We start from the raw sequence: 27112 nt of genomic DNA on the forward strand, positions 1-27112 counted from the left end.
TCTGAAATGAACGGCTCCAAATTAAAATGCTTCAAGAAAAATTTTGTCTGAGATTTTGACATTTTTTGGATCAGAAAGATGATGAATGATGTCTTAATAATAATAATAATAATAATACAACTGAAGCAACTGCAATTTAACTGACTGGAGATGCATTCTGAGATTAAATACAGCAGCCTGGAAGGGTTAGCAACATACCAAAGCTAAAATCACAACAACCATAGCAGAAGTCATGATTAAGCAGAAGTTAAGCTGCCTTCTGTTTTAGCATAGCTTCATTTAACTGGTTCTGATTTTGCATCAATTTATTTAGTATGCCTTCAATTTTAGCATATATTTTATTGTATTGTAAATTCAGTTTTAATATAAGTTCAATGTTAACATGAATTCAATTTTAGCATAAAATCTGTGTTAGCATAACTTTGGTTTTAGCATGCGTTATGCTAAAACTTAAGCTTTTGTTTTTAGCATAATTTTCATTTTTTTTCACATATTTATTGCCATAACTTCAGTTTTAGCATAAACTCCATTTTAGCATTAACTGCATTTTAGCACAACTTTCATTTATTAGCATGACTTCCATTGTGGCTTTGTTGGCCCTTCTGGGCCACCGTAGAAGAAGGATCCAATCATCTTGGCACCGTCTTAATGAGAAAACGAGAAGAAAATCGTCTGAAGGAATTGCTGCTCCTAGGAACCAACTCAGAAAGTCAAAGAACAGGATGATTCTGACAGTGGAGTCATATTTGCTTTTCACAGACTTTTCATTCTGGTTTCTTTGATTCCTCCGCAGCCACCCGAGCGACCTGAAGCACCGTTTCCACCGCCACCAGTCGTCAGCCAGTCTCCACGGCAGCTTCAACCACAACCACGTCCAGGAGACCAGCCTGCCCCTAGTGGCCGAGGAGAACGACGACAAGGGGCCGGTGTACGACCCGAAGCAGGACGTCTTCGTCAGCCTCTTTGTAAGAATTAAAGGGCCGGTACAATGTGTTCTCTATCCACATTGAGCCATTTTACAGCACAATCCAGTAACTGTGCTAACTTCAGTTGCTATAAAAATGGCATATATATCAAATTTAATGCCTTGAAATTAGGGCTGTGTCTCTTTAAGAAGCTTCTGCTCTTTCAGAAACTCTAACTTAAGGATGTCATTACAACATGGCTCCTATATTAACCCTTTAACAACATTTTTACCAGCGCTGCATATTCCAAAGTTAGCATGTTAGCTAGCCTTGGAATAGGATCTTATTTTATCTTGTACGCTAAGGTATTTTATATTGAGTAGAGTAAGTCAATGTTTATCAACATACTAGTTATAGCATACATGCTAATAATAGCAGTTACGCTAACATTAGCATTTAAGCTAATTTTGACATAAAATCTCAATTTAACATACTGAACAGAGCAAATAAATGTTATTCAATATGCTAGTGATAGCATACATGCTCCACAAGGTGTTTGCTAATTGCTGCTGGCTAGTCTGAAGGAGCTGTGTGGGATCTGTGCCCTGCCCTGCAGCTGCACAGATCCAGTTGCAGGGCAGGGCTGATCTGTGAGGCAGAATCTTATTAGCTTGCAGCTCAGAGGAGGAGTTTCTGGTTTGCATTAGGACTAAAGACGCACCAGTAAGCAGAAGTTTTGGTTTGGTGCTCACGTGTCGGATGTGACAGTAAAGAAGGAACCCTCTCCACTGTTCTTCCTTCCTAGAAATCCCTCCACCCTGTGCCTCCAGAGCATCATCCAGGTGCTGCCAGGTCCCTCAAGCTGCTCGCCAAGATTCCCAAAGACGCCGAAGCCGTCATTGTTCTAGTTGGTAAGCATTTCGTTATTTTTTGAAAGTGCTGTCGGTGACGGAGATAAAGCCGCTCCTCTTGTTGTTGTTTCTCAGGATCAGTGGAGTTTCTGGAGCAGCCTGCTATGGCCTTCGTCCGGCTGAGCGAGGCCGTCCTCCTGGAGTCCGTGCTGGAGGTTCCCGTCCCCGTCCGGTTTCTCTTCGTCCTGCTCGGCCCCAGCCAGTCCAACGTGGACTACCACGAGATCGGACGCTCCTTCGCCACGCTAATGTCTGAAAAGGTTCATTTTACAATGCCTGTGTACTCCATTTAAGACATAATTCACTCCCCAAATGTTAGCATTGAAGCTAACATTAGCATTCTAGCTAATCTTGTTATAAATGGTCATTTTATACTGAATGGAGTAAACCAATGTTACTCAACATGTTAGTGACAACATGCATAAAATTCATAGCATTTTAGCTAATATCATTTTAGCTAGATTTCGCTAGCAAACCAATGCTTATGTTTGAGTACTTGATGCAGGATAGCCTCAAGCTATTTATAGTATTTTAGCTAACCTTGGAATATGATTTAATTTTAGCTTATACCCTACAGCAGTGGTGCCCAAAGTCGGTCCTGGAGGGCCGGCATCCTGCATGTTCTAGTCTCTCCCTGGTATAACGCACCTGGACCAAATGACGGCTCATTAGAGGCCTAAGAAGAACATTGACCTGCTGAGAAGGTTGTTGGTACCACCAGGGAGAGAACTAAACATGCAGGATGCCGGCCCTCCAGGACCGACTTTTGGCACCACTGCCCTACGGTTTTTGTACTGAGTGGAGTAAGTCAATATTTATTAACATGGTGATGATAGCATGCATGCTAATGGTAGAAGTTGGGCTAACATTAGCATTTTAGCTAATTTTGACATAAAAGCTCAATGTAACATATTGAAGTGATTAAATGATAGTCAACATGCGAGAAATTGCACACATGATGTTCATAGCATTTTAGCTAACCTTAGCATTTTGCTAATTTTAGGGTATATTCGTAAGATTTGCATTCTGAATCAAGTAAATCAATGTTAGTTAACATGCCAGTTATAGCAGTTAAGCTAACATTAGCATTTTAGCTTGTTTTGACATTAAAGCTAAACTTATGATACTGAATGGAGTAAATCAATGTTAGTCAACATGCTAGTGACAGCACACATGCTGTTCATAGCATTTTAGCTTCATGGATGCAGAGCAGCGGAGAGAGGAGGAAAGTCAAACCATCTCTTCCATCCATCGGCCAAAGATCCTATCCCCTACTCCAGCATCGTTATAACCAATCGGCCACATAGACAAGCTGCAAAAGCAAAGGAGGGGGATTAGCATTGCTTACCAAAAACTGATGGTGTCATCCAGAACATGTTACTGTTAATATTGTCTCATTGCTGTCCGGTCCGGTTCTGTTTGGTTGCAGAACTTCCATGAGGTGGCGTACTTCGCAGACGACAGGCAGGACCTCCTGAACGGCATCAACGAGTTCCTGGACTGCAGCATCGTCATCCCGCCGTCGGACGTGGAGGGCAAAGACCTGCTGAAGACGGTGGCCGACTTCCAGAAGCAGCTGCTGCGCAAAAGGAGGGACCGAGAAGGCAAGAAGCTCCCTTCTGCTCACGGAGCGGAGCAGGACAGCAAAGGTACCGGGCCAGAACCCGCAGCAGGCACTTTCAATTCCTCACCTAGTTACTGTTTTATTTCCCCTTTTATTTATTTATTTTGTCTTTTATTTATTTTCACATTTATTTATGTATTTTAAATTTTTCCCCATGTTTTTTTATTTATTCTAAAATGTATTTTCTCACTTATTTACTGTTTTATTTCCTCATTTATCTATTTCCTCATTTGTTTATTTACTTTATTTTTCATTTTTTACATTCTTATTTATTTCCCCCATTTGCTCATTGATTTTTTCTCATTTATGAATTTTTTAATAATTTATTGTTTTACATCTTTATCTCATTATTTCCTCATTTATGTATCAAATGTTTTATTTTCTTATCAACTACCTAAAAGGCCCCCGCGCCACACCTTGAACTCCCTGACTTGTACCTTCCTCCCTGTAGCCGAGGCGAGTCCGGAGGAAGAGGAGGAGGCGGAACAGGAAGTGGACCCTCTGAAGCGCTCAGGCGTCCCGTTCGGGGGCCTGATCCACGACATGCGCCGCCGCTACCCGCAGTACGTCAGCGACCTGCGGGACGCCCTGGACACGCAGTGTGTCGCCGCCGTCATCTTCATCTACTTTGCTGCGCTGTCGCCCACCATCACGTTCGGAGGCCTGCTGGGTAATCCGCGTCGCCGTAGCAACCACATTGTGCTGCGCGCCGTCGCTGACGCTTCTTCTCTGATTCTCGTTCCAGGGGAGAAAACCGAAGGCCTGATGGGCGTAACCGAGCTAATCATTTCCACGGCAACGCTGGGGGTTATCTTCTCCCTGCTGGCCGGTCAGCCGCTCCTCATCATCGGTTTCTCCGGACCGCTGCTGGTGTTCGAAGAGGCTTTCTACAAGGTGATCAGCCAGCGAACCGGGTTAGCGCCCGTTAGCATCAGTTAGCAGTGGTTAGCATCAATTAGTGTCGGTTAGCATCAGTTACTGTAGTTTATTATGGGTTAGCATCTGTTAGCTTTGGTTAGCTTGCTAACTCCTTGTCTGTCTCAGTTCTGTCAGGCGCATGACTTTGAATACCTGACCGGCCGCGTCTGGATCGGCTTCTGGCTCATCTTCATCGTCCTGGTGATCGTGGCGGCGGAGGGAAGTTTCCTGGTCCGCTACATCTCACCGTTCACACAGGAAATCTTCGCCTTCCTCATTTCCCTCATCTTCATCTACGAAACCTTCTCCAAACTCATCAAGGTGACAGATTTTTACTTTTAACACTTACTTGGAATGAGACAATTAATCTGCCTTCTCCCCGTGCTAACTAGAAATAACCTTGAAATCTAGACTAGCATTCAAGATTAGTTCAAATAACCTTGAATGCTAGCAACCAAGGAAGCTAGCATTAGTAGCATAGTGACCAATGACAGCAGATAAATGGTTTTCCAGTAACTAAGTTGTTTCTCCAGCATTAGCACATCTAGCAGCGAGTACATGAGGATGATTGACAGTGTCTCTGATTTGTTGTTTTTGTTGCATTTCTTCAGACAGCGATGGCAGCTCAGGGAGGAGATTGATCTTTTCACAGATTATCTGTCTCATACTCTAGCAGTTTGGTGGCAGTTTTAACAAATGTGTAAAAAACATTTTTTAAATAAAATTTTACAAACATTTAACACTGGAGAACACATTAAGAAAAAGGGGCAGGCTGGGCTTTTATGAAAAAACAGAAAGAAATGTGCAAACTAACTACTTTGCTGGGTGTTGGATGTTTTTAGTATTTTTTCAAGAACAGATTGTCCTGAAACCAAACTTCCTTTTCAACAAAGCTGAACAGTTAAACGATGAATATCTTCTCCTTATTAAGCTAATGCTAACCCCTCTCAGTGTGGCTAACAGTGGTAGCATCTTCTGGCCTCCAGGTGTTTAAGGAGCATCCGCTGATGACGGTTTACCCGTCGGACTCCACCGTGGATGTGGATGGTCCGGTCCTCAACCAGCCCAACACGGCCCTCCTGTCCCTGGTGCTCATGATAGGAACCTTCTTCGTTGCTTTTTTCCTCAGGAAGTTCAGAAACAGTCGCTTTCTGGGCGGCAAGGTAAATACTCACCTCTGACTGTTAGGAGTTTATGCTAACAGGTTACATCACATTATGCGTTTTTACGGCATCCTTTTAATGTACATACACATCTTATAAATAATGGGAAAGTGAAGATTCTTGAGACTCCAATCATTCATACCGATCAAAAATAAACACAGCAAACGCTTTTATCAAACCACTGAGAAATATGAAATAATGTCCAACGTTTGAACCCTCAATATTGTGTTGGTGTAGCATTTAGCATTAGCTTCCTCTACATACCATGTTGGTGTAGCATTTAGCATTAGCTTCCTCTACATATCATGTTGGTGTAGCATTTAGCATTAGCTTCCTCTACATACCATGTTGGTGTAGCATTTAGCATGTGTGAAACTAATGTTTATGATTAGCGCTCTAAGGTTAGCACAGCCTTAGAGCAGTGCTCACTACTGGTTGGACCGTAACATAGCGTATAGTAGCATAAAATAGCGTATCGTAGCGTAAAATGGCGTATATTAAAATAAAGTAGCGTACCAACAGTGGAAATGAGGGATTCTCTGCCTCACTCAGTTGAGATTAGGGTCTTATTAACCGTTTTAGCTGCCAAATTAACTCCTGGTTAATTTGCTGTTTTTTGACGTTTTCTCACTTTTCTTTCTCAGGCTAGAAGAATTATCGGTGACTTCGGGATTCCCATCTCCATCCTGCTGTCCGTACTGGTGGATATCTCCATTCCTGACACCTACACTCAGGTGAGCTCAGGCTGTGGCGTCGTCGCCGTCGACATTACGGAGGTCTCATCTCTTTACGTTTGTCCTTCAGAAACTCAATGTGCCGTCTGGGTTTTCCGTCACGTCTCCCGACAAGAGAGGCTGGCTCATCAGTCCGTTCGGAGACAAGCAGCCGTTCCCAACATGGATGATGGGAGCGTCCGTCGTTCCCGCTCTCCTCGTCTTCATCCTCATCTTCATGGAAACACAGATCACCTCGTGCGTCTCCCTAGCGACACATCAGGATGTTTACACGTCGTTTACGGCGCGTTTCAGGGCCAATGGAGATAGAAAACTCAGAAATGTTGATATTAATCTCATTTATTTTCAAGTTTTTTCCAGAAACTTTCTGAGATTGGAAAGTCGAAAATTTGTGCGGAAAAACATGAAATGTTGAAGTTTGTCTGAGAAATTCTTCAGAATAAAAAAAGAAATTTCTGAACTCCAAAAGTTTAAAATTTGTGCAAAAAATATGAAAATTCCTGAGCTTGAAAAGTCAAAAAATTGATTTGGTGGAAAAAAGTAATAAATTTGGGATTGACAAATTATTTTAAAAAATAAATTTTTTTTAAATAAAAAAATGTTTTATTTCCAGACATTTTCAGACAGTAAAATATCAGAGATTTTATTTTTAAAATGTCTGATTTTGAAAAGTTGAAAGTTTGAAAAGAAAATTTGAGATTGATCTGAAATTTGCAACAAAAAAAAACTTGGAAATTTCTGAGATTTAAAAATTTTAAAAATTTTCTTGAAAAAAACATTAAACATTTTGACTTTTGGAAATTTTCTGAAATTTTAATGTTTTTCTAGCAATTTGTAGACCTTTAAAATTCCAAAAGTGATTTTTTTATTTTGGTTTTTACTTTTGTAATTTTCTCGAAAATGTGTGACGTTAACTTCAGAATGTTTTTTCAAACAACTTTTCAACCAGTGGAGCTCAGAAAGTTTCAAGTTTGTTTCTAGAAAATTTTTAAAGATTAATCAGAAAGTTTCTGAGTCTTTAAAGCAAATCTTTGGTTTTGAAGCTTGTCCGTTATCCTACAATACCTAGACCCGCCCACTTCATCACAACCCTCCGGGGCTGACTACTGACCAGTTCTCTGTCTAACAGGTCCGGAAAATCTCTAAGACCTGGGTATTACCCTAAACGAGATCTATAAGAGATGATCTATTCAAACTGGTGTCGAAAGCGATTCGTCTAGCTCTAACTACCTCCAATCCAGAAGTTACGACCCTTTTCAGTTAAGAAACAATCAGCTGAGTAGCCCTCACAGCTGCATAATTCCAATAACCACTTCTGTTAACGGTAGCTCGCTTTCTAAAATATAACTCGCTCTTGGAACCGGCTAGATTAAATTTAGTGACTTGGATGTAAGTCCCTGGGTCATTATTTTACTCTCACCAAAGGAAATTATGAAGCCTCCTCTTTACTAGAACCATGTACATTAGTTTTACCTTTATTAAAAGAACTGAAAAATGATTAAACGACTCGATTAATTCCAATGTCCACCAACCTCATTAGAATTTTAGAGTATAAATTTATTAAGCAAGCTTAAGCAGGGATATGTGACATACAAATCAATAATCAATTGTATATAAATTCGAGAACAGTATAATAAGATCCACATGTATAACCATACCATGCTGTCTCCTTTCCCTAACTTATGTCGCAAGTTCTGAGATAGATTTTTGGGGGCAAATTCAACTCACACTCAGTTGCTGATGAATCTTTAGCAACAGGAACATCCAGAAGCCTTGGTCAGAATCTTTGTCCTTATGTGGAAAAATCCTCCTTAGAATAGTAGCAAAGTGGAACGGGTTTAAATCCTTTAAAAACCCAGCTCTTTATCCCTCCGGGAACTTTGTCTTTTCTCCAAGTCTGTTGCAATGTATTTGGGTTGAGGCAAGACCGACGGTCGAATCAGAAACCAGGGCTTGGGCGTCCGGTACTTGTCCCTTCTTGGCGGCGCGGAGTCTCAAGTCTCCCGTGGTTCCAGGGTGCGGTCTGTTGCTGTTTCCTCAATCTGCTTCCCCGTATCGACGTCTTTCCAGCGCCGAGGACAAAGAACCCTTGCTTTCTCATTTCAGCCTCCTTTTATATTGTTCTCCTCTGTGTGTGTGTGTGTACAGCTTGGTCTGCATGACTTCCTGAACATCTGCTGCCTCTCCGGTGGAAAGTACCGGCCCCCATCCTGTTTACTGAGTCCAGCAAAAAGTTCCTCCTTTTGCCTACTTGCGACATTTCCTGTCAGCCGGGCCTCACCCATCCTGCTGACTGTATTGTTCCAACTTCCTTCTTTTCTATAACTGCCCTCTTTGTCTTGTTAACATTATCAACCATATTCAACTTAGTATTGAAGTCATTTAAATCATCTCAGCTCTAATATTCATTAAAACTTACATCTCTTTCAGATTATAACTCATCAACCATAATTATTTGTTGTTATCATTACAGATCATTATTCATACATTTCAGAATCATTCAGTGATTACTTATACACATACACATATTACCAATTGTACTCATACATGTTCAACTTAATTATTATAAATCAAAACACAAGATTGCTTTATTTCTTTCAGGCCTTCATGCACCTTCTTCTGCGTGTACCTGGATAGATCTCAAACCCCATTTCAGTTTTCTTGACACCCCCTCCTTGAGATCCGACAGTGCTTCGCAGAAAACACAAAGTCCAAAGTCAAAATAAGTCAAGTCCATCACCACAATGAGCAGTCAGGATGTCTCGCTCATAGCAGGTTACCGGAGATGATGAAGGTGTCCAGGAATCCACGACCTCATACTCCGTCAGGTGAGACGGAGGGGAAAGCCAGAGCTCCGCGCCTAGTACATTATCAAGTGGAGATTCACCTGAAACGGGAAGGTGGTCGCCGTCCAGCGGAGGCTGCAAGGTCGAAGGTAGGTCTACCTTGAGGTCTGGCAGCGTTGAAGGGTCATTGCAGTAGCTCTCCAACTCCGTCAGGAGATCCTGGAAATCCATGTCCGTTGACTGCGGTTCCTGCGATGGAGATGATGGGGAGAAGGTGTCCTCAGGCTGGCATGCTTGGCGAGATAAACTGAGAATCTCAGTTTGGGTGCCACTGTCGTTAGTCGCACTGCTGGTTTGGCATCCGACGTCGATAAACAAGTCCGGAGACATGGGACATTTAGGTGGAAGGTATTCGCCCACAGCCACAACCCGTCCATCCAGAAGATGGAGAGTGGGAAGGCTTTGGCGAGTAAGCTGGTGTTCCCATAACTTGTGAATTACGGGCAGCAGTAGGCCCCTGTGCATCGGAGATGTTGTAAGGTCAGCGTCTGCTTGGCCAAAAGCAGAGGTCCACACGATCTTGTGCATCCGCTCCAGGGATCGAGATGTGGAAGCCGCAATGTAGGGCAAATCCTCCCGTCCTGAGGCGCAGAGGATTGCCGTTACATCAGCAAGATGGTTGTACACGCATTTGTGACACCACCGGGCGAACGATGCCACCCAGACGAATCCAGAGGATTCGGCTGCGGTTCCACACCCCACACAGCAGATCGGTGCCTGAAGAGAAATTGCAACCTAGGTAACTTCATGATTAGGGGTTACTAATTAAGTATATTCACTTATAAACAACAAATATGCAAAAGCAAAAGCTGAGAGAGTAGGCTGGTTTAAGCTCGTGTGCCTGCTTGTGCTGCGAGCCAAGGAGAATTAATCACAGGAACCGGAATGTCATGATCTGGAGCCGGTTCGCCCAGATCATAAACATGAGCTGAGTCATGGAATATGGCAGCATAGGTCATCATCCACACAACGATGGCCAGGTCTGAGGTCTCTTGAAGCCAGTAGAGGACCACCAAGATCCCCCAAACCGTTGCCCAAAGAGCCAGAACTATCCACTTCTGTAGCCAGATTCGCCTGCCCCGACCTTTGATGGACAAGGCCTGGCGCGCTAAGTAGACGAGGATAGATACGGCGAAAAGCCCCTCTAGAATAGCTGTGAGGATCTTAAGTGGAGCAGTTCGGGTAGCTTGACTGCCCCCAAGGACCAACTCCAGTATCAGGGCTGTGGTATCGGTGACGAGCCATAGGCAAACCACAACGCCCCTGCGCCAGTTGATGCGGGTACGGCCCATCAGGTAACAAGCGAAGAAGGATGAAGCTAACCCCCATTTCTGGAGGATGATGGGTCGTAGGATAAGCTTGACATATCCTTGTAGCGCGACGAAGATCCTCATAGGATGTCCCCTGGGCCAGGAACCAGTATGGCAGTAGACAACCCAGGCCAGGGTAACTCCTAAGTGCTCAAGGGTACTCACTTGAATTGGTGCAAAAAGTGAGTTGGGGTTTGATGAGTTGGTTGAAGAGTTGGGTTCCATGATGTCCGATGATGGATCCTTTGGTCCAGGTCCTGTCAGCAGCTGCAGCGAAGGTTGAATGGCTCGCAGGCACACGGCAGCTCTCTCTTATGCAGAAATAGGCTCCTCCTTCGGGGGAAGGGGCTGGTAATCCCTCCTCTTGCAACGACACAGTGCTTTTAGCCACACCTCCAGGACAATCTTGCCGACGATTAAGGCCACAGCCACGCCTAGGAAGCCCAAGAGATATGGCCACAGCAGGCTCAAAGCATCTAGCAGCCACTGTTCGACGATGTGGAGGCCTCCTTCTACTACACTAGCAACTTCTTCCACGACTTCGGTGATTGCGGTCACGATGGTTGCACCCATAGTTTCATACCAGAAACAGTCATGTTGATCCGCTCCTTCGCCACATTTCTGCCAAATCTCCTTAGAGATTGTGCAGGTGAGATTGGAATACAAAAGATTAGGTCCGACCCAGTCAAACCCTGAGTCTACTTTCCCTTCACACAGACTCTTTCGGAAAGCATGTCCTTCGGCGATGGCTGTAAGGGGATTTGGGATGAACGGAACGGGAAGGCCAAGAATACTCTTGCGCTTCTGCAGATGATATCCTAGAATGGCGTCTGTGCAGGTCCGTCCGCTCACTATTGCCCTCCGCCATGTGCCATTGATTTTGCGCCAAGTAACTTCAGAAGAGTGAGTGTCATATTCATCAGCATAATGTTGTTTGCAGTAGCTTTCCCAACCTCGGACCTCGTGGCAGGGTCTTCTGACCAAGCTTATGACACACTCAAGGACTTGTCGTGTATTATTTTTACAAGTCATGCGCCAGGGTCTCGGGTTGACGTAGTTTTCAGGTCTCCAAAAAACTCCAGGCCAAATCATGCGGTCCTTAGAATAAACTGTGGCGAGGTACTGGTACTTGATCCAATAATTGTTAGATCCACCGAGACAGGGTATAACCCAGGCTTGAAGTTCTTCTTGTTGGAGTCCCCACCATTCCCAGTCCCAATTCCGAGAATAATCCTCATACCAGGCCCGTAGAGCCCATTTGGCGGTAGGAAGGACGTCAGGACTAGGGCAGTGATACCTCCAGGTGGAATAGAAGGCCTTGCTAGTTTGTACGAGGTCACATCGTTGGGAAGAGTGAGTTTTGACCCAGCAAGTGTTGTTAAGGCTGTCAAAGATACTTTTCGCGACGCACCTATCAATCTTTGCAAACTCGTCTTTAGGAGCGTTTAGAAGTTCATCAGGAGTTGGAAGGGGTTGTGTACGCAAATTGGCAATGTGTAGCTCTTCTAACCCAGCATGAGAGCGAATCGTTCCCTCCGGGAAGTCTCCCATACAGAACGTTTGGTCTTTGGCTATATATGTCCATGGGAATGTGTTATTCAGCCAGGTTTCAATTTCTGTCCGTACTGAACGTACAGAGTGCCATAAATCTGACCAGGACTCTTCCACAGCTAAAACAATGTAATTCTGGCTCGTACACCTGACAAACTTATTCCAGAGGCAAGCATTCAACCACCGAAAGTGGTGTCTGTAACAGTGCTGCTGGTCGGCTTGATACATAAACCGTGTAGGACCTTGTCGAATCAGGAAAGCCGTAATGTTAGACAAACTTTCGTTGGGAGGTGGCCTCGTCACCCAGTCGCGAAAGTCATTTTGGGAGGTCCTGTTAACCCACGGTCGCTCTGTGATGTTGGCATCCTCTCTGCAATTCAGGTGATAGTCTCCCCAAAACTCCCCTCGTGGGAGCCAGGTTTGACAGCCTGAGGACCTGTGCGGGGCCGGGTATACTACTTCGGTATCCCAGTACCCTTGGTTCGGCAACAGTAGTAGCGACCGACAAGCCATGTTGCAATGCCATTCTGGAAAGCCTTGATCCGGATGAATCCAGTTGCATCTCACGGTCCGTCGTTCTTTGCGTTGTAGAACCCGTATCCAGCAGAGCGCTCCGGTGTCGAGGAAGTCATAGGCGTAGATCTCCCAGGTCCGATTCAGAAGGTCGTCTAGGGTGGAGACGTTCAATTTGAAGGCTCGGCTTTCCACATACTTTTTGCCGTTGTCTTTGGTGAATAATCCGGTTCGATTCTGGGCAGAAGTTTCGTTGTCCCATGGCACGAAAATAGCCGTGGTGCTTGTATTCCAGCAGTTGAAGGTGGCATACTTGGAATGTCCATAGGTGACTCTTGTATGCGTAAGATACCACGGTCCAACTCCGATGAAGTAGAAGATAGTAGCAAGAACAGCAGCAGCAAACAGCAGGGCAAGAAGCGTTAGCAGACCTTTCAGGCAAAGGGATTTTCTTGTTATCGTAGTCGTTTTCCGTAGCAAGGGGTCGTTAGAGGTTTCCGAGTCGTCGTCAGTGTCAGCAGTGCTGTCCGAATCCGATGTAACATCCAGCATGTCGGGGTTGGTGAGCTTGCGCCTCATGTAGATTTCTTCCATCCTGGTTAGGTCAAGGGCCAGATCAGTGATTCCCTAGGATCCGCTGTATCAAGCGTCGCACCGATCTTTTTCAAAACCTTGAGGCGGCCTTGGGTGGCAGGGTTCTTTGCAACCCGCCTGGTGGCTCTTCCCTGCTGCAATGTCTTATATATTGGAGAGGGGTAGGGCAAATCAGGCTCCAACCCCCTCCACGCCCACTTCCAGTGGAACACCCGCCAATAATCCGGCCGAGGAAACGGGCCTTGGGCGGTGCCGTTTTTCAATGCTTGGTCGTTCCATGCGTCGTGGTTGTATCCAATTGGGGCGGGTACTGTGATGTAGGTGTACAATGATTGCCCATGCAAAGTCAGTCTGGTGCGGTACCCCCAGGTTGTACTTGTCCATATGTTCGGTAATATCGCAGCGAGCTATAAAACCTTGTCACTTGCCATCCATCAGCCTGACCCGTCAGTATCACGTCTCCGCCCCTTAGTTGGTCCTTGCACACAGAGCAGTGGCTTAGGTCGTCTCCATCCCAGAGGCAATAACAACTTTTTGGGTCCTCGTTCCGCAATCCCCATTGGGTCTCTAGCTTAAGCCGGGGCAAGTAACCCACCCGGCAGTTCCCGCAGATCGTGTTGTTCATAATCGTAACCGGGGAGACGCGAAGATGTTGTAGCATCTCTGCGGTAGCCTCCTGTCGCCTGGGTTTTTCGCGGCCCGGTCCCTCCCAGGTAATGGGGAGTTGGTGGTCTGCTAAACAGACCGGACAGCAACTTTTAGCTCTTCCCCATATAAGCATCTCTCGCTCCTCCGACAGGACTCCACTTTTAGCCCAATCCAATTTCTTCAGGGCTCGTCCTGCCCAAATCCCTGAAGGTGTTCTCCTAATTACAACCACCCCTTTCACGGTGGCCAGTCCTATATAGGGTGGAATGGTACATGATTCACTGGCCATTTCACCGGCTTCTGTTTCGCTTTAGTCAAGAACTGGCTTGAGCTGCTCAACTCCTTGAAACCCTTTTCTTTTCAGCAATACTGTGTTCCTATCCAGTACTTGCTTGACGATGTCAGTTGTCTCAAACTTGGGTTTTACTGCTGCACTTACAGGTTGCTCTCTTGCTTTGACCCACACGCGCTGTCCCTCTCGGAATGGCACTCTGGGTGTCAGCTTCTCCTTTTTGTCGCTGGAGCTCCGCCCCACTTCCTTCGTGGTGAACGGCCGTTGGTTGAGCTCCATTGCAGGGGCGGGCCTCTCGGCTCTGCTTCTGTCGTTCAGGGCCTGCCCTATTTCCACCGCCTGTGTGCTCCAACTGTTGGTGTTAGCATTTTTAGCTATCCAGCTTTTCACTAACCCTATGGCTCGTTCCACCACTCCGTTAGCTTGTGGGGTGTAGGGTGGCGAGTAAACTCGCATTACTCCAAACTTCTGACACCATTGGTCAACCTGTGAATTACGGAAATGAGTCCCATTATCCGTGCGCAGCTCTTTCGGGATTCCCAGGGCACTGCATACTTGTTCCAGCATACCGACAACACTATTGCCGTTTGCTTTCCTGGCTGCTTTTGTAGTTACAAACCCCGACATAGAATCCACCAGCACTAAGAGGTACATCTCACCTCTTCTTCCTGTTATCCCCATGGGGCCTGCAACATCCATGCAGACTGAACCCCAGGGGACCGTGCTTTTGATGGATAACCCATCCATCCGCTGTCCTCGGCGACCTGCGTTGTATTGTCCACATACTTCACAGTCCCTTAGCACGCGTTGGACTTGTTTCACTGGGATCCAAAGATCTTGCTCCTCCAGCTCCTTACGGGTAGGTCGTACGCTTGCATGTCCAAGGGCCTCATGCACGCTCCGCACGACCTCGACCACGTACTCTTCTGGGACCTCCCGTCCTCTGGGAGTGCTGTCCCACTTCTCGGTACCGACAAAGACGATCTTTCTTTGCTGGACATAACAGTCCACTTCATCATTCCCACGCCAATGAGCTCCCTCATGCGTGTGTGCTTTTTGATGCTCAACATCTATTTCCAACTGTAGTTTTAGCTCAGCAATCTTTTTCCACAAGTCTTTGTGTGCCACTGGCTTGCCCTTTGCTGTCTCGAAACCATTTTCTTCCCAAATGGCCAAGTCTTCTCTAAGGGCTTGAGCGCAGTAGTAACTGTCGGTTACTAACCTGGCACTCTTGATTTTCCTTTTCACCAGCTCCAGCAATCCTTCCAGTACGGCCGTTACTTCTCCGGCTTGAGCACTACCGGGAGCTTTCCCTTTCTGACGGCATTTTTCCTTGCCGTCTTGCTTCAGAATAAATCCCCAGTATGCCGACTGGTCGGACCCCTTTCTGGATCCATCGGTGTAGATTGTCCATTCCGGTTGTCCTGGCTTCTCAGGTGTCTCTGGCGGTCGTTTCTTACTGGTGGGTTGTGCTGGCCCAATTTCAAGCTCAGGGTCCAGCAGGATGTCCTCCCATCTTCCCCACCGTGTGTTAGTTGCTTTAGTACTTTCCACGGTACCTTTTCTTAGATATTTGTGGACTTGGCTTTGCGTGATGACTTTAACAGGTTGTCCCTGTGCTAAATCTTTCAGCACACCTCAATACCGAGCTAACACCGCTAGCTCTTTCTCCTCCTGCGGATATTTCTTTTCAACAGAAGTCAGGGTGTAACTCCACAGGGTAACCAAGCCTCCGTTTTCGTTACTCACTTTGATCATGGCATCGTCATTCTCGCAGCTGATCTCCGCCACCAGTCTTTCTGACAAACTTCTTGGCTCCAGTCTCACAGCTGCTTGAATGGCCCTTCTCAATTCCTCTAGGTTCTGTTGATTGTCTGCTGTCCAAACCCAGGGTCTTTTTCCTTCTGTCTCGTCGTCCTCACTCTTTCTCAGGCAGTTGTACAGAGGTCTGGCATACTTCTGATAATTGGGTACATGGTCCCTGACATAGTTGCACAATCCCAATATTTTCTGCAAGTCATTCTCTGACTGAGGTGGTTGAATGTTCGTCAGCTTTTCTCTGTACCCATCCGAGAGTCCCAAGTCCGACGTGACTTGAAAACCCAGATAATTCACTTGGAACTGTCCAAATTGACATTTCTTGAGGTTTAGCTTCAGACCTGCCTTGGTGAGGTTTTCAACCACTTTTTGTAGCCTCTCTAGGTGTTCTTCTTCTGTGTCATCGGCAATAAAAACATCATCAATGTACACAGTTGCTCCTACGTCCCCCAATACTTCCATCACTGCTGACTGGAATACATTTGGGGAGTTTTTGTATCCCTGGGGTAACCTTTGCCACACGTAGCTCTTGCCTTTGTGGGTGAATGCTGTTTTACCTTGTGACTGTCTGGCGAGGCGTAGAGAGAAAAATCCATTGGCCAGGTCGATGCAGGACTTGAACTTCTTGACTCGGAAGAGTTTTCAGCGCTCCTTGTGGATTGATTAAACTGGCTCGGTTCGCTATTGTTCTCCGATTCAGGGCTTTGAAGTTGATAACTGGTCTCCAACCCCCTCCAGCCGATTCAGGTTTCTTCACCGCCTGGATGGGGCTGTTGGTGATCGGGTTGAGCTCCTCTCTGATGATTTCCAGGGCGCTCAGTTCCTTCACGATCTTGTCCATCTCCTCGACTGCTCCCGGGTTCAGCGGGTACTGCCGGACAGGTGGATGAACCCCACCTTCGATGTGATGAACAAACTTTGGACCCAAATCCCCACAATCATTCTTGAACCGTGCCACTTGCGCTGTAACGATGATCTCACGCAGCTTCTCTTTCCCATCCGGGGAGAAGTCACTCTCTGCGAGCTTCTGTTCTGTCACCGTCGGTATGTCAATCGGTTTGTACCAGTCTTGCTGCCCTGATCCTGTTTGGGTCAGGCCGACTTTCACCAATCTTGCTTTCAAGCTCGTCAGCCTTCGCTCCAGTCGGCGATGTGTGCCTTTCTTTTTACTGAGTTCATCTAAGTCTTTTACTGTGAGGAGATTGTAGGGACCTTTCACCCACACTACTCCTTTCCAGGTCCCATATGGCATTTCTTCTATTTTTCCATTAGCAAACTGAACCTTCAGGTGTCCTGCTGTTTTTAGGTCTTTGCGGGTCATAGACACCTCCGCTCCGGTGTCCACCAGGTAGGGCACTCCCTCCACTTTAGCGTAGATCTCGTCTCCCTCCCAGTGGGCATTTTCTAAAATGACCCGCGACCTGGACACCATTACTTTGGTGACCCTCCGGCCCCGGCTTTACGGGACTCACGGAGGGCCGTCCTCTGTTCTGGGCTTAATTTCCTATATTCCTCATCTGTCAGGAATTGACCTTTCCCTGGCTGGTTTTGTGAAGCCGGCGGGTTGGTCGGTCTCCCTTGTGGTCCTGGTGGTTTCTGCTGGAACGGCCGGTTCTGGAAATTGGATGGTGGTGTTCCCTGTTGAAACGGCCGGCCCTGGAAATTGGATGGCTGTGTGCCTTGTGGAAACGGCCTGCTCTGGAAGTTGGATGGCTGTCTGATGTTGACCCTTCCAGGTGGCTTTGCTGGTTGGCTAGCCTCCTTCTTCCTTTTGTCCTCGTAGTACTGCTGCTCCAGGTCGAATCCCTGCACTGCCACATCCATCTGAGCGATGGTTGTGTTTCTCACTGGCAGTTTCACGAACACAATCTCTCCTCTTCGTCCTTTTGTTACCTCACGCAGTACCTTCACATATCTCGCAGGAGAAACGGTTTGCTTTAGCGTGTGCCAAAGCGGTTCCAACCGGCTTCCTTTGTCCAGCCGTCCTCTGGCTCTCTTTACTTGGGATTCTTCATCGTCCATGTCCTCCAACACCAACCTTTCATAGTTGCTCTGTGCTGACTCTGTTCCAACCATCGGGTCCGTAGTCACGCTGGTCAGCCACAACTTTTTGGCTCCTTCGTGGTTGGTGGTAGACAGCACGGTTGGCCAAACATCTTTCAAATATTCCTCATTATTTTCGTCCACGTTTTTACTCCTAATCACCAGTCTTAGATTCTTCAGCTCGGCGTAAGCATCCTGCCCCGTATAAGTGGCAGGTAGCTGGGCTGACACCCCTTGTGGTCTCACCGGGATCTGCGGTCCTGGCTCTGAAGACGTCGCCTGCGGCTCCTCTTCATCAGCCGAAACCTCGTCCAGCTTTTGTCGAGTTTCCCTGGAGTACTTGAAGGCAGCCTTCTTCAGCCGTCGCAGCATCACATCATACATAATTCCAATGTATGCGTTCCTGAAGTTGGTAGTCAGGGAATAGTGTGCTGTCAGGGTGGAGCAGGATGGTGTCATCAGGATGTTAGCCCATTCCCCGACTGTCGCTTCCACCTCGAGCATCACTCGGTCTCCCAATCTGCTGGCCCATCCTGCCGGGATCTGGTACATACGTACGCCGTCCATCTTTAGCCTGCACCGGACCCCAGGTCACGTCTCTCGCCAGTCTCTCCGAAGAACCCTCGATGTCAAAGGTTTCTATTTCTTTCTTCTTACCTCGGTGCTGTCCCGTTCGGAGTGTCTTATGCCCTGTCGGTGGTTGCTTTGGGTCGGAGAAGATGCTGCCGTGATCACTCTCTTCTTCTTCTTCTTCTTCTTCAGAATGTTCGATCTCCTGTTGCTCTTCTCTGTCCTCCGAGTCGCTGATGTCCTCATACTGTTGTTGTCGAAGAGGTTCCCTCCTGGGGGAGTTCAGCGGTTGAATCTTAGCTGGTTTCATCGGTCCTTCTCCTTTCTGGACCGTCAGCTGCTCATTCTTGACTCTGTTTGTGTTGGGTTTTTTCAGTTCACTGCGGCTTCCTTCGAATGAGAATTCTTTGACGTATCTTACTGCGTGGGACTCTGGTCCGACAGGTGCTTCCCTCAACTTTATCCTGAGTGGCTCCATAACCTTGGCTTTGCCGGTCTGGGTGGTGTTTGAAAACTCACTCTGGGGAAGTTTTAAGGGATATTTTTTAACCCCCTGTGATGGTTGGCTGATGCGGCACTGCTCCTCCATCTCAGTTGCCATCCGTACACCTTGCTCAGTGCGGAGTTGATGCAGACTGGGGTCAACCACCACCACCACCTCTTTGAACACAAAGAAATGACTGTTGGTCTTGGCTATATTCACCACTCCGTTCTCTGCGACCGACCTGGCGGTGTCCCCTGGCAAATCTGCCGATTTCAGTCCCCGCACGCTCACCATCACTCGTCTCATGCCTTCATTACTGGCAGTCACTAGACCCCGTTCGAGTCCGTGCCACATCTTCTTCCGATATTCCTCCAGACTCTCTCCTTTCTTGTAAACATCAATTGGGACCAGGATTACGGCACCATAAGGAAGACTGTAGCCCTTCATTATCACCACGTCTCCTTTAGTTTTTGCACTACAGGAAGCTTCTAGCACCCGTGAATCCTTTTGGTAACATTTCCCTGCTTGGTTTTTAAGGCTCTTTCGGAATCTTCGGTGGTGGATCTTGTATCTGTCATTGGTGAACACAATCAGTCCGTCACCTTCAAGATCCCATATTCCTCCAATAAATTGATAAATCGTGAGCCCACTTTGCAGGCCCACGCTGATGGTCCCTGGTGGTATTTCTGCTAACTCTCGGGCCATCCTCCAGGCATTCGATTTCTGGGTCTTTTTCTTGGGGCGGCCGGGGTCCCACAGGTCTTCATCAGACTCCTCTCCGTCCTCGCTGGAACTGCTGCCCGCTGGAGTCTCCGTAGGTGGCAGTGGCTGCCTCCTCTCCGTGCTGTGGACTCGGGGATGAAACCCGAGCTCCCGACCTCGTTGAGGGGACCAATCCTTGGCCGCTTGCTCCAACTGCTCCTCAGTGAGACTGCCGACGTGCGATCCCTCGTGGTTTTCATCATCCGACGGTTCAGGGGGGATCTCCTCGTCTCGCGATGGTCCCGGTAGAGCTGGGATGTTGTCGTCGCCGCCCGTCAGGTCTATCAGGTCCTTCGGAGCTTGCTTCGGCTGGTTAGTTGGTGTTGTGGCTCTGCTGGGCAGTTGGGATGGAGCCTCAGCCACCTCCGACTCTGCCCTGTCTGGGGCTCGTTCCTTTTCTTTGATCTCTTTGTAGGTCGAAAGTCTCTGCAGGGCCTCCTTACACTCTTTGTACTGACTTACCCTTCTAGCGAGATGGTCCACCAGGATCCCGTCGATGCCCGCTGCCAATGTAGCTGTCTTCACTACGCCGTCATACTTCTCGGAGGGGCTGTAGACGATCCGCAGCTCACCATCCGTCCATCCTTCAAGGAGTTCAGCGAACCACTCCAGCCATTCTTTAACCTCCGTCTTCTTAGCAACCTTCATTGGGCACCTGACGACCCCCAGTCGGTGACCATTTTTAAGCTGGGAGCAGTAGTATATTCGATCCCGCACTAGGACCTCCATCAAGCTCCGAGCCATGTCCTTTTTGAGGGTGTAGTGAGATTCAAAGATGGTCTTCTTATTTATCTCAGTCAAGGAATCTAGTCCATCACCGAGTAATATCAACTTTACTGGAAGTTGGGATATTGTAGATTTGGAAAGACGGGATTGATGATTCTCCCCGTCCTGGCTGATGTTGCTCGCCTTTTGTCCCATTGCTGGCTTTGGCAGGGGATCCAGTTCCCCTCTTTCTTCTTCATTCATAGTTGTCTTTGTCTTCGAGTTGCCTATCCCCCAAAGCCTCTCTTTGCGCTCTTGAGTAGGGATGGGTCCAGGCTGTGTTGGCTACTGGCTTCACTGTCTGAATACTGTCTTTTATCCTCAGTAGAAGCTTTCCCTCACCTGCATGCTATACAGTTACTGCAAGGGTTGTGACTGACGGCCTTATCAGTCACCGTTAACTCTATTCCCTAAGAGTTAACCATCCAAGTGAGCTATTCAGAATCACACATCTGTTTTTACTGACTTGGTGTATAGGGCCCGCCTACTTGGTGGGGCCCCACATTGGGCGCCATGACCGTTATCCTACAATAGCTAGCCCCGCCCACTTCATCACAACCCTCCGGGGCTGACTACTGACCAGTTCTCTGTCTAACAGGTCCGGAAAATCTCTAAGACCTGGGTATTACCCTAAACGAGATCTATAAGAGATGATCTATTCAAACTGGTGTCGAAAGCGATTCGTCTAGCTCTAACTACCTCCAATCCAGAAGTTACGACCCTTTTCAGTTAAGAAACAATCAGCTGAGTAGCCCTCACAGCTGCATAATTCCAATAACCACTTCTGTTAACGGTAGCTCGCTTTCTAAAATATAACTCGCTCTTGGAACCGGCTAGACTAAATTTAGTGACTTGGATGTAAGTCCCTGGGTCATTATTTTACTCTCACCAAAGGAAATTATGAAGCCTCCTCTTTACTAGAACCATGTACATTAGTTTTACCTTTATTAAAAGAACTGAAAAATGATTAAACGACTCGATTAATTCCAATGTCCACCAACCTCATTAGAATTTTAGAGTATAAATTTATTAAGCAAGCTTAAGCAGGGATATGTGACATACAAATCAATAATCAATTGTATATAAATTCGAGAACAGTATAATAAGATCCACATGTATAACCATACCATGCTGTCTCCTTTCCCTAACTTATGTCGCAAGTTCTGAGATAGACTTTTGGGGGCAAATTCAACTCACACCCAGTTGCTGATGAATCTTTAGCAACAGGAACATCCAGAAGCCTTGGTCAGAATCTTTGTCCTTATGTGGAAAAATCCTCCTTAGAATAGTAGCAAAGTGGAATGGGTTTAAATCCTTTAAAAACCCAGCTCTTTATCCCTCCGGGAACTTTGTCTTTTCTCCAAGTCTGTTGCAATGTATTTGGGTTGAGGCAAGACCGACGGTCGAATCAGAAACCAGGGCTTGGGCGTCCGGTACTTGTCCCTTCTTGGCGGCGCGGAGTCTCAAGTCTCCCGTGGTTCCAGGGTGCGGTCCGTTGCTGTTTCCTCAATCTGCTTCCCCGTATCGACGTCTTTCCAGCGCCGAGGACAAAGAACCCTTGCTTTCTCATTTCAGCCTCCTTTTATATTGTTCTCCTCTGTGTGTGTGTGTGTACAGCTTGGTCTGCATGACTTCCTGAACATCTGCTGCCTCTCCGGTGGAAAGTACCGGCCCCCATCCTGTTTACTGAGTCCAGCAAAAAGTTCCTCCTTTTGCCTACTTGCGACATTTCCTGTCAGCCGGGCCTCACCCATCCTGCTGACTGTATTGTTCCAACTTCCTTCTTTTCTATAACTGCCCTCTTTGTCTTGTTAACATTATCAACCACATTCAACTTAGTATTGAAATCATTTAAATCATCTCAGCTCTAATATTCATTAAAACTTACATCTCTTTCAGATTATAACTCATCAACCATAATTATTTGTTGTTATCATTACAGATCATTATTCATACATTTCAGAATCATTCAGTGATTACTTATACACATACACATATTACCAATTGTACTCATACATGTTCAACTTAATTATTATAAATCAAAACACAAGATTGCTTTATTTCTTTCAGGCCTTCATGCACCTTCTTTTGCGTGTACCTGGATAGATCTCAAACCCCATTCCAGTTTTCTTGACAAGCTCAAAAATTTCTAGGTTTGTTTTTCTAAAAAATTTCTGAAATTGATTTCCTTTTTTTTTAAATTTGATTTGAGTGAATCTTTTACTTTTGAAACTCAGAATTTTCCAGGTTTATTTTCCAGAATATTCCTGAGTTTAATCTCCTTCCTGAGTCTTTTGTGTGATATTTGTTCGTGTTTTTCGGCCCTGATTTGCCGTCGTTGCCAGTTCTGCTCATTTTTCTCTGCTTTTCTGGACTCAGGCTGATCGTCAGTAAGAAGGAGCGCCGCCTGTTGAAAGGCTCTGGCTTCCACCTGGACCTGCTGCTCATCGTCGTGCTCGGCGCCGTCTGCCCGCTCTTCGGCCTGCCGTGGCTCACCGCCGCCACGGTGCGCTCCGTGACGCACGTCAACGCGCTGACGGTGATGAGCAAAGCCACGGCGCCTGGGGAGAAGCCCGTGATCCAGGAGGTGAAGGAGCAGCGGCTGACCGGCCTGCTGGTGGCGGTGCTGGTCGGTGAGCAGCAACCCAGCCCACAGCTCTTCCTTCCACTCAATTTTCCAATAATAATATAAGGGGATCGATGTCTTCTCACAGCGCTCTGCCGCTGATTTAATGTTACTGCGGTAAAAAATATGATTTTCAGAGAAAGAGAGTTTTTGTTGACTGGAGGTCAAATTTATCTAAATTTAAAGAAACACCAGTTCTGAAATATTTATCTATATTTTTCACTTAACATGTTACTTTTTACTAGCACATTTTTTCTTCCACTTAACTTTCCAGGTTTTCAGTTTTTGGCAGCTGTAAGACAAATTTATCAACATTAAAATAAATAAAAACCAGCTGGTAAAATTGCACTAATATTTTCCTAAAACATGTAATTTTCCTTGCAGTTTTTCCTTCCACTTATTTTTCTAAATTTTGGATTTCCCCTTCACTGTAAACTAAAAATATTAAAATACAAACAAAGATTAGTCAGTTTTATTTGTAAAATTGGACACATCTTTTAATTAATGTGTTTTCTTAGCAGTTTCTCCCTCCAGTAAATTTTCCAGGACTTTGGTTTTCGTCAGCTATAAGACAGATAGGGGCAAATTAAAATTAACACCACTTCTTTTTTTGTAAAACTGTTTTTAAGAAGGTTTTGTTGGTAAAATTGCATTATCCATCCATCCATTTTCTGTGCACCCTTGTCCCTAATGGGGTCGGGAGGGTTGCTGGTGCCTATCTCCAGCTACGTTCCAGGCGAGAGGCGGGGTTCACCCTGGACAGGTCGCCAGTCTGTCGCAGGGCAACACAAAGACATACAGGACAAACAACCATTCACACACAAACACACACCTAGGGAGAATATAGATAGACCAATTAACCTAACAGTCATGTTTTTGGACTGTGGGAGGAAGCCGGAGTACCCGGAGAGAACCCACGCATGCACAGGGAGAACATGCAAACTCCATGCAGAAAGACCCTGGCCGGGAATCGAACCCAGGACCTTCTTGCTGCAAGGCAACAGTGCTACCAACTGCGCCACTGTGCAGCCCAAAATTGCATTAATATTTTTCAAATAGTTTTTCCTTCCACTTAACTTTCGGGGTTTCTACCTTTTGTGAGCTGTAACCCAGAATGATCAGACTGAGCGTAATGAACCTTCTGGCTGGGTTCGGCCCAGCGGTGTGATCATGTGACTCTCTTGCGTCGCTCCAGGCATGTCCATCGTGATGACCGACGTCCTGCGCCACATCCCGCTCGCCGTCCTCTTCGGCATCTTCCTCTACATGGGCGTCACCTCGCTGACCGGCATCCAGCTCTATGAACGCATCACGCTCATGGTGACTCCCGCCAAGCACCACCCGGACCACATCTACGTTACCAAGGTAACCCGGATCCGTGGCATCTGTGCTTCAGCTCCAGGTTTGCCACGGATTCGCTCCCTGGCCGCATGACGTCTGTGATTCTGGTGCAATAGTTGTTTTAAATCGGATCTTCGTTAACCGTCCTCCAGAATTTCTAAATGTCTTTCAGAAACTTTGGCTCCATTTTTAATTATTATCAGCAGTGGCTTTCAACTGCTAGCTAAAGAGTTAGCTGCGCTAACCCAAAGGCACTAACCATAAACATTAGCTCTGCTAATGCTAAAGCGCAACACAAATATAGTAAATAGCACAATATATAACTGTTGTACTCAGCAGAAGCTAGCAGTAATGTGCTACACCAATAAAGTATTTAGCAGAAGTTAGCGCTAATGTGCTATAGCAGTATGATATTTGGCAGAAGCTAATGCTAAACCAACATGGTATTTAGAAGAGGCTAATGCTAAAGCTCTAACTTTAATGAAAGAAAGCTAAATGCACTCGACATTTTCAAAGTTTAACCATTTATATACAACGTTGTGATTAAAATGTGCAAATAAACACACATATCAATTTCTTTCTGAAATAAGAAAATAAACATTTTACTGCTTAGAATTCCTTTAGTGCAGCATTCCTTTAGTAAACTCTTATTTAATTTCCCTTTGGGGTTCATAAAGTATTTTTGATTTTTAACTTAATTGAACTGAAAGGATGAATCTGCAGCTAAAAAATCCTTCTAATGTGTGGAAAGTTCAGAACTTTCTGCTTAACATCAATACAGGTTATTTATTGGATTAATAACTGGATAAACAGGTGATTTTCTTTTTCATGTAGTGGCAGGTGAAGATAAAACTGCCAGTAGAGAAGTGGAACATATTTACAGACAAATCAGGTTTTTGTTAAATCTCATCTAAATACAAAATGTTTATATTTTTTAGCATTTCTGTTGGGTTTTTTTGTGTCGTTTTTGAGTCTGTTTTCACGAACATGTTTTTCTAAGAAGCCTCAGACTGACATCAGTTCACCCAGTGTCCACTAGATGGAGCCAGAAACGCATATTTTTGTTTCCCTGATGGAGGAGAGTCTTTGTGGTTGTTCTGTGCTCCAGGTGAGGACGTGGCGTATGAACATGTTCACCGTCATCCAGCTGGCCTGCATCGTGGCGCTGTGGGTGGTGAAGTCCACCGTGGCGTCGCTGGCCTTCCCCTTCATCCTCATCATGACCGTGCCGCTGCGCCGCCTCGTCCTCTCCAGGATCTTCGAGGAGCGTGAGCTGCAGGCGGTACGTCTGGCCGCCGCCGCCACGGTTCAGCGACACGGCGGCCAGCGCCGGCCATGTTGTTGCTCAGATTAAAGCTAATTTCACCCTGGATTTATTTTTTTTTCACTGGAAATTTTTTAAAGAAATTACAAAGATTAACTTTAACATGATAATTAGATATAAATATTTATTTTTCTTCAAGTTTTTAACCGTAAAGAGACCAAATTTATTCTGGAATCACAGTAACTTTAGAAGTATAATAAATACAAATAAAACCTCTTCATAATGTTCACTAAAACTGTTGAGCAGATTTTTAATTAGTTTCATCGTCCAATTTGTTTTAGTTTTAATCTAATCTTTAATATGAAATTTACCCTGTAAATTAAAATGTAATTACTTTTCATTATTACATTTTTAACACAGAATTAATTGTCTTCAATCAGTTATGGCAAAGTTAAAGTGTGAATACTCAATATGTTCAAAATGTTTTCAAATAGCTTTATTTTTCTTACATGAAGCAAATAAAATATAACTTCTTAATAATAAAGAATTTCACCAGTTTATCAGTTAAAGTCTTATTACCAGGATTAAGCCATAATAATAGAATATTAAACTTGTAAAAATATTAGATTAAGGTATTGACACAATCTGTCTTCCTGGACTGAAAATTGATTGGTCTTGGTTACCAAGGTTACTTCGACCAATCAAAAGGCTCCAAAGGATCACAGCAGCCAGCCAATCAGTGACGAGCTCTTATTCACCAAGTTTTTCTTTGGACAATCTCAGAACAGGATTTTCTGCTTAAAAACCATTTTCAGTTTTAATCTGGTTTTTAAATTAAACTGATAACTGAGCCTCACCCAGGTGTTTTATAGTTTTATCGTTTTTGTGTAAAATCACCATTTTGTTGCTCATTTTAAGACGATTTCTCCTTTGCAGCTGGACTGCGACGAAGACTCCCCCAACTTTGACGAAGACGGCCGAGACGAATACAACGAGATCCACATGCTCGTCTGAAGATCAGAACCCGGTTCCTCCTGCGGCGCCGCCGGATCGAAGCACACAGACACTGAACCGAGTTACACACTGGATGAAAACGCACCTTCGCTCCGTTTCCATCCAGAAACCAGACGCTTCAACATCTTATGGATCCTTTTGTCCCTTTAACTTCTCTGCAGGTCTGGGGAAAACTGCAATGGGGAAACAAACATGATTTATTTTCTTTTTGTAAGGAGAAATCAGAACTGCCTGTAGATGAGCTGCCTCTTCCTCTGTACTGCCGTTATCGCTTTCACTTTTAGAAACTAACTTTCTGACAGCTGAACTTCCTGGCCGTCTTTAAATGTCGTTTTCTGGTGGAAACTCAGAGGAAATCTGTTAGTAGTTTGACCCCTGAACTTATAAATATATAATTCACACCCACCCAACCTTAA

The 27112-nt window shown here is 45.7% G+C and overlaps 1 protein-coding gene across 2 annotated transcripts in view; it reads left to right on the forward strand.

Moving 5' to 3' along the window:
* Positions 1-27112, forward strand: part of slc4a3 (solute carrier family 4 member 3) — a 45479-nt gene extending 18367 nt beyond the window's left edge. The window contains exons 10-23 of one of the 2 annotated variants that reach the window (XM_028023495.1): positions 794-965; positions 1711-1816; positions 1892-2076; positions 3246-3465; positions 3892-4110; positions 4186-4334; positions 4485-4679; positions 5345-5521; positions 6166-6255; positions 6326-6492; positions 22831-23084; positions 24273-24442; positions 25527-25700; positions 26619-27112. In XM_028023495.1, coding sequence (XP_027879296.1) covers positions 794-965; positions 1711-1816; positions 1892-2076; positions 3246-3465; positions 3892-4110; positions 4186-4334; positions 4485-4679; positions 5345-5521; positions 6166-6255; positions 6326-6492; positions 22831-23084; positions 24273-24442; positions 25527-25700; positions 26619-26696 — 2356 coding nt within the window. In that variant the 3' untranslated portion in view covers positions 26697-27112. The remainder of the gene's footprint in view (positions 1-793; positions 966-1710; positions 1817-1891; positions 2077-3245; positions 3466-3891; positions 4111-4185; positions 4335-4484; positions 4680-5344; positions 5522-6165; positions 6256-6325; positions 6493-22830; positions 23085-24272; positions 24443-25526; positions 25701-26618) is intronic. The other variant, XM_028023496.1, reaches the window with a different exon arrangement.

This window comes from Xiphophorus couchianus, chromosome 7 (assembly GCF_001444195.1).
Source record: "Xiphophorus couchianus chromosome 7, X_couchianus-1.0, whole genome shotgun sequence".
NCBI lineage: Eukaryota > Metazoa > Chordata > Actinopteri > Cyprinodontiformes > Poeciliidae > Xiphophorus > Xiphophorus couchianus.